Source organism: Arachis hypogaea, chromosome 10 (genome assembly GCF_003086295.3).
Source record: "Arachis hypogaea cultivar Tifrunner chromosome 10, arahy.Tifrunner.gnm2.J5K5, whole genome shotgun sequence".
In the NCBI taxonomy this organism is placed as follows: domain Eukaryota; kingdom Viridiplantae; phylum Streptophyta; class Magnoliopsida; order Fabales; family Fabaceae; genus Arachis; species Arachis hypogaea.
Genome location: NC_092045.1, coordinates 92555483 through 92575537, shown reverse-complemented (window position 1 = coordinate 92575537; position 20055 = coordinate 92555483). Strand labels below are relative to the sequence as shown.

General features: G+C 34.5%; 2 protein-coding genes across 2 annotated transcripts; both read right to left on the bottom strand.

Moving 5' to 3' along the window:
* Positions 1-2532: 2532 nt before the first annotated feature.
* On the bottom strand, positions 2533-3630 carry LOC140175700 (uncharacterized). Its single transcript, XM_072204237.1, has one exon. The coding sequence runs from the start codon at positions 3628-3630 to the stop codon at positions 2533-2535; it is 1098 nt and encodes a 365-aa protein (XP_072060338.1).
* A 3614-nt stretch (positions 3631-7244) lies between these two features.
* LOC112715942 (ABC transporter G family member 5-like) lies at positions 7245-9753 on the bottom strand. Its single transcript, XM_025767778.3, has one exon. The coding sequence runs from the start codon at positions 9315-9317 to the stop codon at positions 7374-7376; it is 1944 nt and encodes a 647-aa protein (XP_025623563.1). The 5' UTR covers positions 9318-9753; the 3' UTR covers positions 7245-7373.
* Between the last annotated feature and the right edge of the window lie 10302 nt (positions 9754-20055).

Genomic DNA, 20055 nt, shown 5'->3' with positions numbered 1-20055 from the left:
ATGTATGCTGATTGAGTTTCATGTTAAAAAGAAGCTTGTGCAATAAAAAAAGAAGATTTGAGGAGTAATTTTGTTCTCATTATTTTATATTCAGTAGATTTTTGAATTTGTTAAATTAAGATGCTCTATATTAACAAAATTTTTTTCCTTGAAATGACTGGTAATCTGACAGTTTTTATTGAAGAAACGGAGTAACTGGAAACTTAGCTTTTTAAGAAAGAAAGAAAGAGGTTGATATGTGTTGCTGCAAAAACTAAATGAAAAAAGGTGAAATAACAGTGCCAATACAAACTCAGATTTCTCATTTCATTAACTAGTGTCACTTAATCTACTTTATTGTATTTATGATCAATATATATTTATTGGAAGAGTTAATTTACTTAGTATACAAACAAATTCAGTAGTTGATCTACAATTGCGACATATGTGTACAATATTTAGAATTGAGTGAGATTTTTCATTTTCATTTTCTTAGCATAATGTAACTTAGCTTGTTAGGATCTGTAATATATTCCTCTTCAAATAGCCATATATATGTATTATTGAAAGAAAAAAGTTTAGCATGAGGTTTAACGTTGCTTAATTGGTGTTTCTGATGAGGAAAATATGTCATCAAGAGGAGAAGGTGCTGCTGGTTTTGTTTTTATTTTATGGTTTATGACTTATGATTTATGTTGAGGGGCGGTAATGGGGCAGGTTTTTGTCCTATCCGACTCCGCCGCACTTTACAATAATCTGTATAGAACTCATTTTGCTCTTATTCATTTTTATAATTATTAAAATTCAACAAATAAAGTTAAATTTCAAAATTTATATAACCATCGTTACATATATAATATAAATTAAAGTAAAAACTTAAATATGATGCAATATTATTAATAATTTTACTAATTATATATAGGGGAGCGGATATAACCTAAACCCGACCCGTCCACGCAAGACCCTGCCATGCTAAAACCCGCTCCGAACGGATAACGGCGGAGTAATTACCTGCATGTTCAAGTAGTGTTGTCATCCTACTTATGTTTTGTCATATTTGCATTCTATTTTATTTTATTAGATCTGAGTTTGAGTTGATAATTAATCTGCTGATTGTATTTTTTTTTCCCTCCTAATTATTGTTGGTTCTATTGTTATTGTTGTGCACTCCGATTTTTTTTTCCTTCTATTTCTTGTTCATTCTATTATCAGCACCACTAACACCATATCTAATGGATTTTATTATTAACCTAACTGTAAATTCTTCGTTCTATGTGCGTGTCTATATATATACACTCAGGCCATAAAAGAATTATACGTGAAGAAGGGGTATATAACTTTTGAATTTATATAACAAATAGAAAAAAGTGATATAATTTTCGATTTGTGACAGCATTAATGAATGACAGTGTGTGATATAGACGAAATGCTAAATTTGTGGAGATTTGTTAATTACAAGTTGGTGTTAAATGACCAAATCTAATTTATGTGAAAATTGTTTTTGAAAGAGGGGGGGGGGGATGTGGGAATTGTTGTGATTATGTTAATTTTTCTGTTGTTGCTGAATTCTGATAATTTTTGCACAATGTGATGCTTGTAAAAATAATTAGTTATTCCAAGAGATTTTTAAGAGATATATGATACTTGAATGAAGAGGTTAAGACTTTTGAAGTGATGACAACAAATTAGGGAGTATATTCAGCAGCTAATGGTTTTTAGGAATCAATTTGTGTGGCTAGATTGAATAAGGGGTTATTTGATTTTTAGGTGATTGTCTCTAATTGTACATTTCTACAATATATAGTCCTTATTGAACATTGTTCTGTTTTCTCCTTGCTGGTTTATTGTTCATGTAGATATATATGAGATGTGTTCAAGAAAAATGATTGGTTGAGTACACAAACAAGAAAAAATAGATTGATAGAAATGCGGTTAGTTCCAAAATAGCGTTTCAAGTTTTCTTTGGTTGTAGGTGTAAAAAAAAAAAAGCATTGTCCCCAGTGGCGGAACCAGAAATTTCATAAGAGGGGGGCCAATTAAATATAAAATATAACAAAAAATTAATAAAATATGATTTGTAGCATATATATCAAAAAAGTAATTATATTATATAAAAGTCAATGTTCAACTACATACTTTAAGATTTTGATATTTTTAAACTTGCTCGACGATGTTTCATGGAACTAAAATCATCAATTATCATCTCTGAAGTGAATTTTGAAGCAATTTCCTTTTCAATATATACAATCATACAATCTGCTAAAAATTCATCTTCCATCTTGTTTCGAAGCCTTGTTTTAATAATCTTCATAGCTGAAAAGGCCCGTTCAGTTGTTGCTGTTGTCACAGGAAGAGTCAAAACAAGACGAATTAATCTATCAATTAAAGGATATATATTTGATTTTCCTGTCTCTGTCAATTTTTGACACAATTCAGCAAGAGTAGACAAATTCTGAAAATCTGGAGCTTTAACCACATCAAGTTCATAATGTTGTAACTCATAATCCAATTGAATCTTTTCTTGCTCAGAAAAATCTAAAGAATAGAAATTCTTTACAAGATTGCATATAAAGAATAGAAATTCTTTACAAGATTGCATATGTTGCAAACACTGAATAACTTGAAAGCATCTTTAGGATCTAGAGATGTACTCAGTATGAGGAGCTCGGTTGCTTGCTCACTAAATCTACTATTTAGCTCTTTCAATTGAAAATCTATCACGCTAGTAAAAATGTCAACACGATAGTGGTGTTCAACAGTGACAACATCCTTTTTACGACGAGACCGAATTATGTCACTAAAAGAAGCACCCATATCAGGTATCTGAATAGCATGATCATTGCAGAAAGAACTAACTTTCTCCAAAAGTGCTCCCCAACTACTATCTCTTAACTGTTGAATCAATGACTTTGTACTAGAAACCAGATGCATAGCATTCAAAATGTCTTGAGATTTTTGTTGCAATGCTTGACAAAGTTTATCAGTGATTCCCATGATTTCTTTCATCATATGCAAAATGAAAACAAAATCAAATGATAATAAAGATTTAAGAGCATAAGTAGCATCACCACGTTGAGAATATGTAGATCCATTAGTAGCCAAATCTTCCAGATTCTGAGACTCATGACTCTCGTCATGTCCCCTAAAAGCACAAGCTTGAAACGTTAACCATTTGACAGTATCAATAGAGGCTTTAAGACGCAATCTATTGCTTAAAACTTGTTGTGAGCTTTGCTTAGCCAATACTTTGTCAATGTGACATAATTGATTAAGCAAATCTTTACAAGACTTAACAGCAATATTATGAGGAGAATTAAGAGATTTACCCACATGAGATAAAAATGCACAATCCTTTCCATTATTCACTTTTTTCCAATTGCGAAATCCTCCTGATGTGAATGGACTTGATTTTCTAGAAAATAAATAGCATGGAAGACAAAATGCAGCATCCACTTCTGGCGAATATTCTAGCCAAGAAAAACTCTTAAACCAATGAGCTTTGAAACGACGAGGATGACTTTCTAGACCAGAAAGAGGGTACTCATCCATAATAAATTGATATGGTCCAAACTTTATGTATGCTCTACGGATTTCATCTTGTTGATTGATAGGATAATTCCAAATTTGCGGACGCTTTCCGGGATCACGCATCAATGTATCAATATTAACTTGATCTATTTCAGTCCTTGCTATTTTGGAAGCAGGGGGTTGAATATCTTGCTCAACAAGTTGTGTCACAGGTTGTTCAATAATATTTTGAACATTACTCAAAGAATCTGAAGCTGAATTTTGTTCATCATATATTCTCTCTTTTCTCTTGAAAAATGAGTGAATTGTTTTCATCTTTAACATTTTTAACTTAACTTGAACTATCTAACAAAAAAAAACAAAAATAATTGCATATATATTATTTTCTTAAAAAAAATATTAAACCTATTGAGCAATAACAAATAATTTTAGAAACACAAATATATAATAACCAAACATAAAGTTATTGATTTACCTGATTATTTTTTGTTCCAAGTCTCACAAAAAAATAATTCTATTGAGTTTTGTCCTCACTTCAATCTTTGAACACTGTCCATTATAAAAAAAATAAATTAATTATTTTAAATAAATAATGTAAATAATACTTGACATTGTCATTAACTTAAAAAAAATTGAAATATACCTCTTTGAATCTTTGTTGTGCATTCAATGGTTAATATTTTGTTGTTCACTTCTCTTCAATGGTTTTTCTTCATATGTCTTGTTTTGGTATGGAAAGAAAATTAGAATGAGAAGAGTAGAAGACCAAAAGTTTGGGAATCACTAAAAGAGAGAGAAAAGTGGCGCTATGCATATGATAGTTTGAAACAAATATTTGAAAAATGTACTAGGGTTACTTTAATTAATAGTATGGACTTGGGCTAGTATAATAGAACCATTTTTATTAATTATTAGAATGGGCTATTTGTTAACAAGAGCAACAATAATTCAAATATCTAATACATAATGCAGTTTTTAGTTTTTTTAATTTATAAAATTTTGTAAGTTATATTTTTTTTAATATTATATATAAAAAAATTTAATATTATTAATTATTACTATTTACTATTTTTTTTAAAAAAATTTGGGGGGGACCATGGCCACCTTAGGTCCCCCGTGGATCCGCCACTGATTGTCCCTAAATCCATACACGCTCCTACCTTTTGATATATAAATATGAACTGATATTTGTTAATGCACTTGAAGAAAGAGGTGAGAGCTAACTTTGTAGAGACTTAAATTGAGATGCAAGGAGAGAAATTGTTTAACTTTTGGATGCTTGCAATATAATGTTTTATTGGTTCACACAACTTACTTTCTCCATCTGTTCAATGGGGATCCCTTCCATTCTATTTTACTACCTTTATACTGTTTATCATTAGTTAGATTAAAAAACATTTTTTCATGGTCATGTAGAAATAACTTCGAACTTTCAAGTGAATTTTTATGATCAAGTTGATTATTTAGAAACTAAAAGACGAAATAATTTGGTTGGTCTAACTTTAGAAGTGCACACTACAGCTGATGTGTCTGTGTCTTGTAATGATTCTGTATTATGCTTTGATTTCATTGTTGCAACAGTAGATTACATTTAGGCGTCAATGCCTTACTAAAGGGCAGTTCAAACAACCTATTTTATGTGTGTATTATCATGATAAAAATTGTTTATGTATGGATGAGAGTGTGTTAAAATCAGCTCTTATAATTTTATTTGTTTTGGATGTTTGTCTTTTATTTTAAATTAGCTTATTTCAGATATATAATTGTAACTATGTGATAACAGTAATACTACTTTGTTGTTTGAATTTAATTTTAAACGTAATGTTTGCTTGAGTGGTATTTCAGTTTATTCATTGTGAAAGAACTTGGTTTACTCTCAAACGGAATAATGCATGTGAAGGTGAAGGAGAATTATAGTAGGACCGCAAGTTTCCGGTGTTTTTAATTAATAGGAGTATGTGGAACTTAAGAGAATTGGACAACTCCGTTTGCTTTCCAGGTGGCGCTCTTGGCTTGCTGCTGTATCAGGACTTTGTTCTGCATCAACAAAGAATGGAAGGGACGGGCCTGATGATGGCTGGCTGCGAGTGCCTCCTTTATCATGGTTTGTGTGTAGCTTTTGTTTTCTAAAAATAATGAAAATTTAGCTACAAGTTATTCAATATCTGATATATGAGTTTATACAATTTATTAACAATTCTAACTCCATTTCATAATTTGTTGGTGTTAACGATGGTATTGAGGTATTGTTGTGGTCAAATCATTAAGGAAGTTCTTGGAAGTAGAAAGGTATTCTTTTCTACCCTAATATATTTTCTGCATACAATTTAGATAAGAAAATTTAATTGTTTTAATCACGTTGTTGCGAGCACAGTTATAGAAGCTCAAATTACATTTTAAACAGGATTAATCTATGCTATTAGTGTAATTGTATGCTTGATGGACCCCATGTATGTCTTGGCTAATGTGACTCCAATTGGCTCATTGCCTCTTTCTCTCTTACAATGAGATTTTACCTTAATTGTAATAAACAGGGGTTTAACCAACAACAAGTGAACAGACGTTCTTGAATTGTATTTCATATTAATTAATTGTCATTAATTAGTAATTATTTAAATTTTATTTTTTAAAAAAATATAAATGATTATTAACTATAGTTGTTTAAAATTGATTGGTTAAAAGTTATCTACTTATATTTTTTCTTAATTTAATAATAAATTTTCCGTCACTGATTTGCTTTTACAGCAATGCCATCCCCTATAATTATGCTTTTGTTTGAAAATTTTTTTTATTTAAATTCAATTTATATCAATGGTTTTCTGTCATATTACGTGCCAGAATTTGATGAAGAAGAGATGTGTGAGGAAGCAACTGATTCTGAACTGAACTTGAATTGTGAAATGGAAATGCCACTAGAGGCTTCCCTTGAATAAAATATGAAATTTCTTATGTCAAATGCTTTCCGGCATCCTACGCTTCGGACATTAAACCTTTTCTTTCTCTTGAAATTCGGGTATGGCTCAGGATCAGGATCCTCCAAAACCTTCAGTTTGTTGGTGCTATTGGCTTCCTCGCAACCAACATAGAGAACTTCTATTCTGATTTTGATCATATGTTTGCTTGCACAAGGAGCAAAAGAAAGTTTTGAAGGGCCTTATGGACACATCCTTTGTGTACGTGACTACGTGTATATCATCATATGGCACTTTGCCATTACCATTCAGGCATTTTAGAACAATGTAAAATATATATATATATATATATATATATATATATATATATATATATATATATATAGAATAAGTTTGAATTGATTTTTGAAAAAGTACTTTTTTTTATTTAATAAACAAAAATAATTTTATATTTAGATAGACTTTTTAAAAAGAGTTTTTAATAATTAAAAATGTCTTTTGTTTTCGTTTTTTTTAAAACAAAATATTGTTAGTTTTTAAAAAAAAAACTTTTTTTTAATAAAAGTACTTTTGTTAAAAAATATATCCAAATAAGTTTGAAACTAAATAAAAATAAAAAAGTATTTTTTTTACTTAAAAAAATCAATTCAAACTAACACTTAATTTTTCAGAATGTAGAGTTGTAAATCTCATAATTCAGTTGTAGAATCATCCTACTTTTGCTATTTTTAAGAACAATACTATTGAACTAGAGAATTGGACAATTTGTATTTTATAAAAGAAATTACCGAGAGAGACATGGGTTTGAATTAAGTAATAATAAAAAACATAAAGCAACATCATTTCATGTTAATACAACTCTTTGGCAATGACCAGACATATATACATATTTTATAAACAGCTGTTTGAAGAAAAATCCAACTCATGTGAACCAGAGACAATGTCACCATAATGTTAGATGATGATGCTCTTCGAGCATCTATATCTAAGAAATACATAAGAAATGAACCTGTAGATTAAGATAAAGCACAATATCATTCCAAGATTCTTCCATCTACTATTTTCCCCACCATACCCTTTTTCTTTAAGCACGTCTTCTCCCTTTACCAAACATGCCCCAAACATGTATTCCAAGCATTTCTTTGAGTTGGAGAACTCATTTATTAGAAAGCCTTCAAAAGGATACTTGTATAGAGACACATAATGCATGAAAATCCAGTACTTAGGAATCTCATATTTTGATATGAAGTAACCAGAGAACAAAAAGAATGAACCAATGACACCAGAAATCACTGCATTCCCAACAATGAAGTTTGGCACCAGAGCACTGAAACACACCACCACGGAATTCGCCGTGTAAAGAATTAGCCAAATTATCAACAAGAAGTTCAAGAATGTTGCGAAGTTCTTGTTTAGGCCAACGAGCCAATATAAGGGCATTGTGAATAAAATGGCAAGAATGAGTAGAAATGGCAAGAAAACTAAGGCATTGGCAATAGCATAGGATGATACTCTATAGCTTCCACTAGAGGTTTCCCTCATTAGAATCTCCCTTTCTTGCAGAAAAATTGGTAGAGCTTCTGTCGTGCATGATAACAAAAATGTTAGTATGAAAGCAAATAGACCAACCCTTTCTTGTGCTCCTTCTAGACCTTCCTTGAGATGACAAAAGACAGAGCCTAAAACCAGCCCAGAAATCAGCATCTGAACTGTCCTACATGCGAAGAGCTCCTTCGTGCGAAGAATGATTTTGGCAAACCTATGAGTGAGAATAATAGTTTCTCTCAATCTAGAATTAGCAAACTCACAAGTGAAATCCATTTCCTCATTTATCATTCCAACATCAGTTACCTTGGATTGTTGAAAGAGCTGCTGCAGAGTAAACCTACCACTTCTACTCTCGCCTCGATCATTGCCTTTCTTCCGTGGTGCAGTTCCTCGCAATCTTTGTGGCACTTGCTGCTGATCTTCTTCACATTTTTGTTGCTGCTGAATGGTATCAATGGACTCAATGGCGAATTCAACTACGTTAACATGAAGAGGAAGCTCTAAACCCATTAACCTTAGATTCGCACCTAGCAAATCCACAGTGCCATGGTGCAACACAGAGCCATTGGCTAACAACAATATTGAATTGAACATTTTCACTATTCTGAACCCAGGTTGATGGATACTGAAGATTATAGTTCGTCCCCTCGATTCGGACATGACTTTTAGCATACCAATTATCTGCATTGCACTAGTACTGTCGAGGCCTGAAGTTGGTTCATCCAGAATCAGCACTTTTGGATCATGTACTACTTCTATGGCAATTGAAACGCGGCGCTTCTCGCCACCGGATATTCCACGAACCTTTTCATCTCCGACTCTAGTCCTAGAAACATGGCCAAGACCAAGTTCCTGAATCAGTGACTTCACTCTGGAGCATAGTTGTTGCTTAGGAAGATTCAGCCTTAACTTTGCACTAAACATCAATGTTTCTTCAACCGTAAGTAATGGAAATAAGATATCTTTTTGTGTTACATACCCCGAATTCTTCCTGATCTGTGCTTTATCTACAGGTTTCTTGTTCACCAAGATAGACCCTTTTGTCGGACAAACTTTGCCGGCAAGAATCTCAAGGAGGGATGATTTTCCAGCCCCACTTGGACCAACAACTGCCAGAACTTCCGACGGCTTCGCCACGCAGTTCACATCCCAGAGAATGTGCCTAACTCTGCTGCAGAATGATCTGTGATCATTAGTTCTTGCTTCCTCTGCTGGTTCTGGTGCCTCTCCATGTTCTTCATTATTCAGTTGTGGAGGTTTTCTGAAGATCTTGAAAGTTTGCTCTGTTGTGCCTGTGCAAATCTTGTAGTTGATGCCTATTGCTTCAACCTCACACCCTTGCTTCTTCATAACACTTTGTTTTCCAAAATCTTTCTTTGTTTTTCTTCAGTTCTCTTAATTTATTTACAAATCAATTTCAAATGTTATTGTTTATTTCTTTCTCTTTTTTAAATTCAGGGCTTTGGCCTCTACTGACTCTGAAACATTGAGTGCTTCAATCTTGATTCCTGTATTGAATGAGTAAATAGTTCACATGCACTTGTACAGGGCATAACTCTGCCAAATTGTTAGGTGACATGGAAAATACAAGATTCTGCTTTTGACCAATTATATCAACTACTCGTAAGAATAATCCTACTAGAATTATTCAATCCCTTTAATATTCGAACCTTGAGCCTTTCTCTTACAATAACAACCATTTAGATAGAATAATTTAGTTTACATGTGTGAGTAAGATAGAGTGAGCAATCCAGTGGGCTATGCAGTAAGTAGAAAAACAATTGGAGGATGCCAACTGTAAATGGTTTGGGTCTTCTTATAACACTTAACAACAGTAAACCCTTCAAACCTCTTTTAGACATACAGTATTATTTATGAATTATGATATCTGCATATCTTTTCTTTTGGCATTGCTTTAACGTCATTTTAGATTTTGTTCATAAGCAAGATTTGCTGACTAAATTAGTTATTTTAACACTAAGAGATTGGCTTTAGTAAATTATTTTAACTTGCTCCAGGGACTGTGATTACAGAAGGCACCAGAAAAGAAGAGTTCAGAAATTGGAATTAACAAAGTAATGGTGCAAACTGTAAACTATGTATCTATAATTCTATATATAATTTTTGGAAACAGTACTCAAGAGAGAACCTTTTTTTAAGGTCAATTAGAGTCACATTCTGACTTGCTTAGGGGTCTTCCTGTACGCAACTCATTATTAAATCAAATAATAATACTATATAATAATAGCATTTATGATTCTTTGTTGTGGATTAATTAAGAAGAAAGCATTTATAACCTAAAGAGGAGTTTTCTTAAGTTTTTTTCTCTTTTATTCTGATCTTTTTTTAATAACTTAGCTTTGCCCGTGAACCTTCAATTATTCATCAGTCATCACCAACTCGGATCCACCCCACTGAGAAAATAGAAATTCAGCATCCAAAGACCAGCTACATCGATTAATTAATTAATTCTAACCGGCTTGTCCTTAGCTACCTACACGTTATATATATATATATATATATATATATGAGCATAAACTTGTATCTGTTTTCTCTTTATTTTCTCTGTGATGAGTACGGATCGGAATTGATGATTTTTGGGGCATTCAATTTCTCTTAAAAATGTTAAGCATCAGAGTTAATAAGGATAAAATAAAGTAATTAAAATTTTTGAATGAAAAATAAATAGAATTGAACAAGAATTTAAACAATAATAAAAATAATATGATAAAGTAGTAAAATTACAATCTCTCACAATACATAAAAAAGTCTATAATATTTTTTTATATATTATAAAAATTCATGCAAAGAAATTACACATAAAAAAATATTTTACTATTTTTCTCTTTAAGTTTCACTTATTAATTCTATGTAAAACATGACATACATTAATAAATACTTTAACTCCTATATATAATAATTTTGGGGAAGTGCATTTGATTTACAAATTATGCACAAATTGTATATTATGAACCACTTGCACAAATTGCATAAGTGTGTACTTAAGTTTTCTTTCATATTCATCTTTATTAAATTATATGACAAATTGATACATATCAATTTAATCTTATCATCATATAACAATTCATTCTTTTGACTAACTCAAAAATTACAACTAAGCTATCTTATTTTCAAGTTGTAATTTTTTTACTAGAACTTTGACTATGTAAGTTGGACAACTTTGCAAGTAGTTTCATTCGTTTTTCAATTTGATAAAAAGACATATTTTATTCTAGATCAAGCTTAAATTCTATAATGCTTTTTAATTTTGTACAAATTTCAACTTATTCCACTTGTAACTTCTAACCATTTTTGTTGACTTCAAATAAAAAGAAGAATTTTACTTCTTATTTTCACAATTTTTCACTTAAAATTATTCTTTTTGTGTATTCATACTGCTCATATTTTTAATAGGTCAAGAGAAGATCTGCACCAACTAAATTTATCTGTATTGATTGGTTTTGTTATGATATCTGTAAGATTGTTGTTGGTGTGAATTTTCTGCATATCCACTTTTTCTTCCTCTACTACTTCACAAACAAAATGATATTGAATGCCTATGTGCTTCGTTCTTGAGTGAAAGCTTGGATTTCTTATTATATGCAAGACATTCTGATTGTCATAAAATATTGGAATCATATCCTGATTGTGTTCGAATTCCTCCATTAACCTTTGCAATCAAATTGCTTTCTTACAAGATTGCGTAGCTACCATATATTCAGCTTCTGTAGTTGATAATGCTACTACTACTTGTAATTTTGATAACTAGCTTACTGCATCTCCTACAAATATAAACATATAGCCTGTAATGGACTTTCTTTTGTCAAGGTCTCCTGCAAAATCAGATTCAACATAACATTTAATAGTAAATTCAGGTCCTCCAAAATATAAAGCAACATCAGAGGATCCTTTGATATATTCAAAGATTCTTTTTACAACACTCTAGTGCTCTTTTTCTGAATTCGCCATGAACTTATCGACCATCGCAATAGATTGAGCGATATCTAATCTTGTCCAAATTATGCCATACATAAGACTTCCCACTGGAGATGGCTACGGTACTTGAGACATTTCTATCTTTTTTGCTTCACTGCTAGGACACATCTCAGAAGATAATTTAAAATTGACAAGAAGTAGTATAGATATTGGTTTACACTCTTGCATGTTGAGGCGCTGCAAGACCTTCCTCAAATAATGTTCTTGGGATAGCCAAATCTTCCTATCTTTCTGTCTCAGCAAATCTGCATCTCCAAAATCTTGTTTGCTGGTCTCAGATCCTTCATATCGAACTCCCTAACCAACTGAGTCTTTAATTCCTGGACATGATCTTTGTTGGGGCCTATCACTAACATGTCATCCATGTACAATAGTAGAATGATGAAATCACCATTACTAGACCTCTTATAATAACTACAATGGTCTGATTGAAGTCTGTTGTAATCAAGACAAATAATGAAGGAATCAAATCTCTTATACCAACATCTCGGTGCCTACTCTAAGCTGTACAGAGATTTGGTTAACCTGCAAACCAAATTTTTTTTTTGATTCATCAAAGCCTTTTAGTTGGAGCATATATATTTCTTCTTTAAATTCACTATGAAAAAAAAAACAGTCTTTACATCTAGTTGCTTTAGATGTAAATCTTACATAGCACATATAGCAAAAAGTATTTTTATTGTAGAAATTATAACTACTGAAAAAAATATTTCAATAAAATCAATACCTTCTTTCTGAGCAAATTCCCTCACAACCAGTCTTACACGATAAAGTTCTATCTGATCGTGAGTGTCACGCTTAATTTTGTAGACCTATTTGTTACCAATGGCTTTCTTTTTGTCCGAGAGTGGCACAAGCTCCCACATCTTGTTTCTACATAGTGCTTCCATTTCTTCATGCATGGATATCATTCATAAAGAAGAATCTAGACTTTTAACATCCTCTTGAAAGGTTGATAGTTCTCTATCTTCAGTAACAAAATAATATGCATCATGACAAGTCATGACATAGTCAACATGCTAAGATAGTTTTCTCAGTTCACATGTTGTTCTGTGAACTTCAGCTGGTCCTTGTATAACTTGTTCAGGTTCTGCTTTAGAAGAGTCATTTTTTTCAGATTTATCATCCATGTATATTGAGGTAGTTTCTTCAATGCTACTATTGGTTTTTTTGCTTTCTTTGCAACTTATTTTTAGCAAATATAATATCTCTACTGACAATAACTTTGTGGGCAGTGGAGTCCCACAAACGATACCCCTTTACATTATCAGCATAGTCTAAGAAGATACACTTTCTTGATTTAAGAGCAAGCTTTGTTCTTTCTTAAAAATTGTACGTCACATAAATAAGACATCCAAACATATGGAGAGAAAAATAATCTGACGGCTTACCTTGCCACATCTTTATTGAAATTTTCAATCCAATTATGAAGGAGGAGAAACATTGCCTGAAGAAGTGGACAATAAAGAGGTGATGCCTTTATAGAGGAGGGTAGTTCATGCAAGGATTGAGAGATATGATTGAAGGAGAAAACCATCTAATAATATAATAAAGAGCCCTTACCTTGTATATTTCCATAGGTGAATCAAGTACAACAAGTAAGGTCAGGCATAATTAGACTCACGAGCTAGGTGGCGGGAGAAAGCTTTTTTAGAAAAGAGACCCAGGATGGCCTTTTATTCCCAATTTGTTAAACAGGAGATCAATTAACTAAGCGGGCAGGTAAAAGGAATAACGAGCAATCTTCGCCACATCGAGTATAATGGGAGTCTGACGTGAGTGAAAATTGGCAAATTAAGAATTAATTAGAAAAATGGCGTTGCGAATATAGTTCTTAACCTACAAAAATCCACTCGTCAATTTAGAAAAGGGTTGTCACAAATTTTAGAAATAAAATACTGGGAGTATGAGTCCTAGGTCGTCTCCCAACGAGTTGCAGGAAGATGTGCTATTTTATCAATCAGAGGTTTTCAAAAGGGGTTTTGAATTTGATGAACAGAAAATTAAATTAGAGGATTTATATGATTTAAATAAAATCTTAACCGGGAGAAGATTAATTGGAAGTTCTATCCTTGCTAGAATTTTATCAAGAGCAATTAATAATTAGTCATTGTTCACATTTAGTTAACCCTCAACGAATGAAGGAAAGTCAAATTAAAAGTCAACTTCTATTCACAAGTCCTAATCATCTCCCTTGGGAAGGATTAGAGTTAGTGACTAACAAGCCAACCAACAATGAACCAATTACAATTGAACTCTTGAGTATTCTAACTCAAGGTTCTCCTTTTAATCATCTCCCAATCAAGTTGGGGACTACTCCATAATCGTAATTGTAGACTTCACAAAATCAATGGGAGAAATAAGAGAATACATAATAAATAATAATGAAAGAGATTAATTAAAAGTAGAAATAGTCTTGTATTAATAAACTATGAAAAATAATCCAATGTCAACTCTAGACAAATTAAGAATATGGAAGAGTAAATGAAAAGTAAATAACAAACTATGATGACCCGTACTGGAGGTAGACTCTTCTCAAAAGCTAAAGTAAAAATTCTTTAAAATCCTAATTTATAAATGTTCAAGTGAGTAACCTAGGGGAGGAGTAAATTCAGATAAAAAAACTTGAAATTATGCGAAATGAATTGTTCTTCTGTCTCTGCATGTTTCCTGCCTCTAATCTGTGTTTTTAGGCCAAAAACTGGGTTGAAATGCGGCCCAGAATCTGTGCCAGTGACTTCTAAAATTCTACAGATCGCGCACGTCACGCGGCCGCGTCATCCACGCGTTCGCGTCACTCAGGGTTTCTCGTACCATGCGTGCGCGTCGTCCACGCATTCGCGTCGTTCGCGCAGCTTCCAATCCGTGCGGTCGCGTCAGGCACGCGAGCGCGTCACTGTGATTTCTTCCATTTCGCGCGGTCGCGTGAGCCATGCGACCGCATGACTTCTCACTGGTCATCTCCTCAATTCCTTGTATTCCTTCCACTTTTGCACGCTTCCTCTTCATTCCTTACGCCATTCCTGCCCTATGAAGCCTGAAACACTTAACACACAGATCACGGCATCGAATGGTACGAAGAAAGATAAAAATATACAACTAAAAGGTCTTTAGGAAGCAAGTTATCAATCATAGAATATTTTTAGGAAGGAATTGTAAATACATGCAAATCATATGAATAAGTGGGTGAAGACTTGATAAAACTTCACAATTAAATACAATATGAATCATAAAATAGCGGTTTATCAACCTCCCCACACTTAAACATTAGCATGTCCTCATGCTAAATTGAAGGAGATAAATATGAATGAATAGGAACATGTAAGACTTATGTAATGCAATGCAACCTATATACATATGAATACAACTATATGATTTTGTCTATATGATTAAAAAAATAGATAAGTTCTCTAAGACAAAACATGGGGCAGATTTCACTAATTCAATTCATATTGTAAAAGTAGATAAATTTGTAAGAAGATAGCTCGTGAAAGCAGGGAGTACAGGATTGAGCATTGAACCCTTACTGTTGGTGCGTGTGCACTCTAATCATCACTAGTATATGGGGTAATCACTCTATCCTTCTCTAATCATGCTTTCAAAAATTTTGTTTTTCACCTAATCAATCAACAATTTTAAAGTGCCAATGCAAACATCATGAGGTCTTTTTATGGTTGTAATGGGGCTAAGGTAAGGTGAGGGTACACATATGGCTAAGTGACTTATACATTGAATCTTTAATTAACCTAAGCTCCCACCTAACATACATGTATTCTATATAATTCCAACATTCATCTTAGCTACCCAAAATCTCCTTTTCACATTCCATACTCATGCATCAACCTTTATTTTAATTTTATATCACATGTGCATTGATTATTAAACTCTAACTTATTATTGGGGTGATTTTGTCCCCTTATTCACTAAAATAAAGAAATTTTAAAATTTTTTTTTGTATAGCTTATCAATGCACATAGATTTGTAATATTTCTTTTATAGTTTCACATGAATAGGTACACAAATTCCTTTTATTCTATTATGACATATTTTCTATTACCCTTTATTCCCATAATTTTTCCATACTCAGTTAACACACAAATTCTATCTTAAGCTAACCAAAGATTCAATTGGGATTTTCAATTGTTTTCTTTTTAAGGCTAGTAATGTGGTAAAATATAGAACGAATGGGATTAAAAACGGCTCAAAGTGGTTAACAAAGGTAATTAAAAGGGTTGGCTTATTTAGGATACGTGAGCTACACAAACAATGGCCTCAATCATATGCATGCACATAACACATTAACATTGGACATATAGGATAAAATAAAATTTAGATTACAATCATAGAAAAGTAAACACATGAGAAAAAAATGTTTATGGTTAAATAGTGTAACCATGTATTTAGGCTCAAAGTCTCACGGGTTGTGTGTTCTTTTAGCTCAAAAAACCCTATTCCAATTTCAACTTCAAACAAATTTAACATAAATGTTTTGATTTAAATTAGTGAAATTTTTGAAAAATATATGGTCTTAAAAGAAACTTATCATCTTTTCAATCAGGTAGAACATGCATGCAATTAACCTACTAATATGCAATATATCCTATTCTAAAGAAAAAGAAGTTGGTGTTAGGGGGAAAGAATTACCTCCGGAAGTCAGGTACTGACCGACCTCCCCATACTTAAGGCTTTGCACCGTCCTTGGTGCCATCTGTCAGGAACAAGGGTGGGCTGGTGGCAGTATCTCCACAGTCGGGACCTTCATGGCTCCCTATGCTGGTAAAGGAAGTGGAGTCCGGAGTGCTTGAGTCCTTGTCAGGTCTGTGGTTGCCTGTGAGTAGCTCTTTGAGGTATTCGAATCGGCGGTGGTTGCGACGCTCTCGGAGCTTTGCTTTCTTGGTTTGTTGGTCCAACCTCTTCAGTATTTGATGTAACAGCTGACTAGTAGATGGTGGAATGTCTACAGCATCTTCTGTAGACTGGCTGGTAGTGACAAGTGGTGGCCTGAGATATCTCCCATTAGGGATGTACTGATCATCCTGTGGAAGTATGGCTTTGGTGTCCCCAGCTCTGTAGGAGGCTCCGGCTGTTGAGACAAGATCTGAGACCGAGGAGGGGAAAGGAAGGTTGCCCGCGATTTGCACGTGTCCCATATCATTCCGGATGTGTCTTGGTAGATTTAGAGGCTGGTCTGTGAGGATGCACCATAGTAGAACGGCCATGTCTGCAGTGAAGGAGGACTCATGAGTGCTCAGAAAGACGTAATGGGACATAATCTGTGCCCATACGTGAGCCTCTAAGGTGAGTGCAGAAGCTGAGATTCCCTTAGGACGGGAACGATGGTATCCGAAGATCTATTTTCTGCCAGGTTGTGCGATAACTCTGAGAACAGTGTCCCAGTCAAATTTATATGCCTGGCGCTTGAGTGCGGCTTCTTGAAATGCGTCCAATCCTTCTGGAGCAGGGGGAAGATCTAGGGCTCGCTGAATGGCCTCTTTTGTAATGGGGACTTGCTTCTAACGGACATAAACAGACTGCAGGGTTGGCAGGTGGAAATTGGAGTAGAACTCAACTACCCAAGAAAGGTTAACCTGTCGTGGTTGTCTCTGTAGGGATCCCCAATGTCTTTGTGCAATTTGTGGCTCAACAAAGTTGGCAATACGAGGTGGAAGGATAAGAAGGTATTCGTTGTTGTAATTTCGAGCTACCAGAATGGGGAACATCTGCTCACAGTAACGATTGGGAAATCGTGCAGTGTCCTTTGCTGGGAAGGCTTTCTCCTTTTCATTGACCTTGATAATCCTTTTAATTCTTTTTGTTGAGGGCTTAACTGCAGTTGAAGAAGGCTCTGCCACGAATGATCTTTTTGTTCCTTTTCTTGCTGTGGATTTGGGGGTAGCTTTCTCCTTGTCTTTCTTGGTGGCCATCCTGAAAGGAAACGAGTAAAGACATGAATATTTCAAGGGTTATAGCAAGAAAAGAATGGGAAAGGTGGTAATCAATGCACAGGAAAGGATAATGATGTGAACACATGGTCATGACTACATGTGGCAAATCAACAATGGAAATAAAGCAAGTGCATGTGATGACAGTCAATGCCAGGTGTTTATTAGCAAGCCGGCAAGGGCATGAGTAGCATAGATCAAGCATTTAATGTCCAAGTTAGATTACCAAGTCTTTCCAACTAACAATATACTTGTAATAACAATTATATTTAATTAATAAAATATAAAAAAGGTGTTGTGAAAAGCAAGCATTTATAGTAGTAGATTGAAAGAAATCCAAAAATAGTGCAAAATGCCATATGGGCGTTTTCACAAACACATAGCATGCATGGTAAATAAGGTATAGAAAAATTAATTTTGAACATGCAAGTAACCCTATAAAAGTAATATATAATTGTTAAACAAGTCCTAAACAATTTACAAGCAACATATAAGAATAATGACCCAAATAAATTTCTAACACCAATAGAAGGATGAAGAAAAGAAAAAGAAAACATGGATAGAGAAAGGAGAAGAGAAAGAAAAAGAAAACATGAAAATAAGAAGAGGAAAGAAAAAGTAGGGAGGGGAGAAGAGAAGAAAAAACCTTGATAATGGTGGTAGGAAAGAGGGGGTAGAAAAGAGAAGGAAGGGAGGAAGAAGGAAGGGGGGAAATAAAATAGGAATGGAATGAGAAAAGAAAAGATAATCTAGCAGATTTGAATGAGTTGGGCAGTGCAAGCGACGCGGACGCGTGGGGTACGCGGTCGCGTGGAAAGCCCGTAGATGAAATGACGCAGACGCGTCGGTCACGCGAACGCGTGACATGATTTGCGCTAGTGGTGCGAGGGCAACTTTGCGCTCGCACAACTCTCTGTTTAAATAATGTTTTGCCAAATTTTAGGGTGACACGATCGTGTGGTGGACGCGATCGCGTGGATGGCCAGATTGATAAAATGGTGTGGATGCGTGAGGCATGCGTTTGCGTGGCAGGGCTTGTGCTTTTAGCACGAGTCCAGCCCAAGTCCAGCTCAACTATCGGCCATACACTCTTTTTACGTCGATTTATAGGGCACGCGTTCACGTGGGTGATGCGGACGCGTGGGAGACCTTTTTCCCACATGACGCGGATGCGTGGACGGCGCGGTCGCGTGGGACAATTTGTACCACAGGCACGCCTCCAGCCACACTTTTGCGTGACTCTCTGTTTCTTTTCTTCTCGTGTCTAAGGCACCTATGACGCGGACGAGTCATCGACGCTGTCGCGTCGTGTGCTCTTTTTTTTAAAGTAGAAATATGCAATATGCAGTATGTGGATGAAATGCAAAAGATAGGTATTAGTACTGAGAAGAGTTATTGACAAGGGAGGATAAGGAGAGAGGAAGGAACGATCATACCATGGTGGGTTATCTCCCACCCAGCACTTTGCTTTAACGTCCTTAAGTTGGACGCTCCACTAGCTCAGTCTTCTGCTGTGGGCGGATCTTCCAAGAGGAAGATCTCTAGTTCCTGGTTTTTTGCCATCTTTTCACCATGGAATAACTTTAAGCGATGTCCATTGACCTTGATAAGTTCAGAGCTTGAAGGATGGCTCAAGTGAAAGACTCCGTATGGTTCCACCTTCTCTACTCGAAACGGACCATCCCATCTGGATCTCAGCTTGCCTGGCATGAGTCGCATTCTGGAGTTGTAAAGTAGGACTAAGTCCCCTGGTTGGAATTCTCTTCTCTTAATGCTTTTGTCATGCACAGCCTTCACCTTCTCTTTATACAGCCTGGAGTTTTCATAAGCTTCAAGGCGAAGGCTCTCTAATTCTTGCAGTTGCAACTTCCGTTCAGCTCCGGCTCTCTCATAGTCCATGTTGCATTCCTTTACTGTCCAGAAGGCCTTGTGTTCTAACTCAACTGGAAGATGACAGGCCTTTCCATAAACCAAGCGGAAAGGACTCATCCCAATCGGTGTCTTGTATGCTGTTCAATATACCCAAAGCGCGTCTTGTAGCCTGGTGCTCCAGTCCTTCCTATGAGGCTTGACTATCTTTTGTAGTATGCACTTTATCTCTCTGTTAGACACCTCTGCTTGCCCATTAGTATGGGGGTGATAGGCGGTTG

Coding starts and splice junctions, on each gene's coding strand:
- LOC140175700 (XM_072204237.1), bottom strand. CDS start 3,630: ATGCGTGATCCCGGAAAGCGTCCGCAAATTTGGAATTATCCTATCAAT.
- LOC112715942 (XM_025767778.3), bottom strand. CDS start 9,317: ATGAAGAAGCAAGGGTGTGAGGTTGAAGCAATAGGCATCAACTACAAG.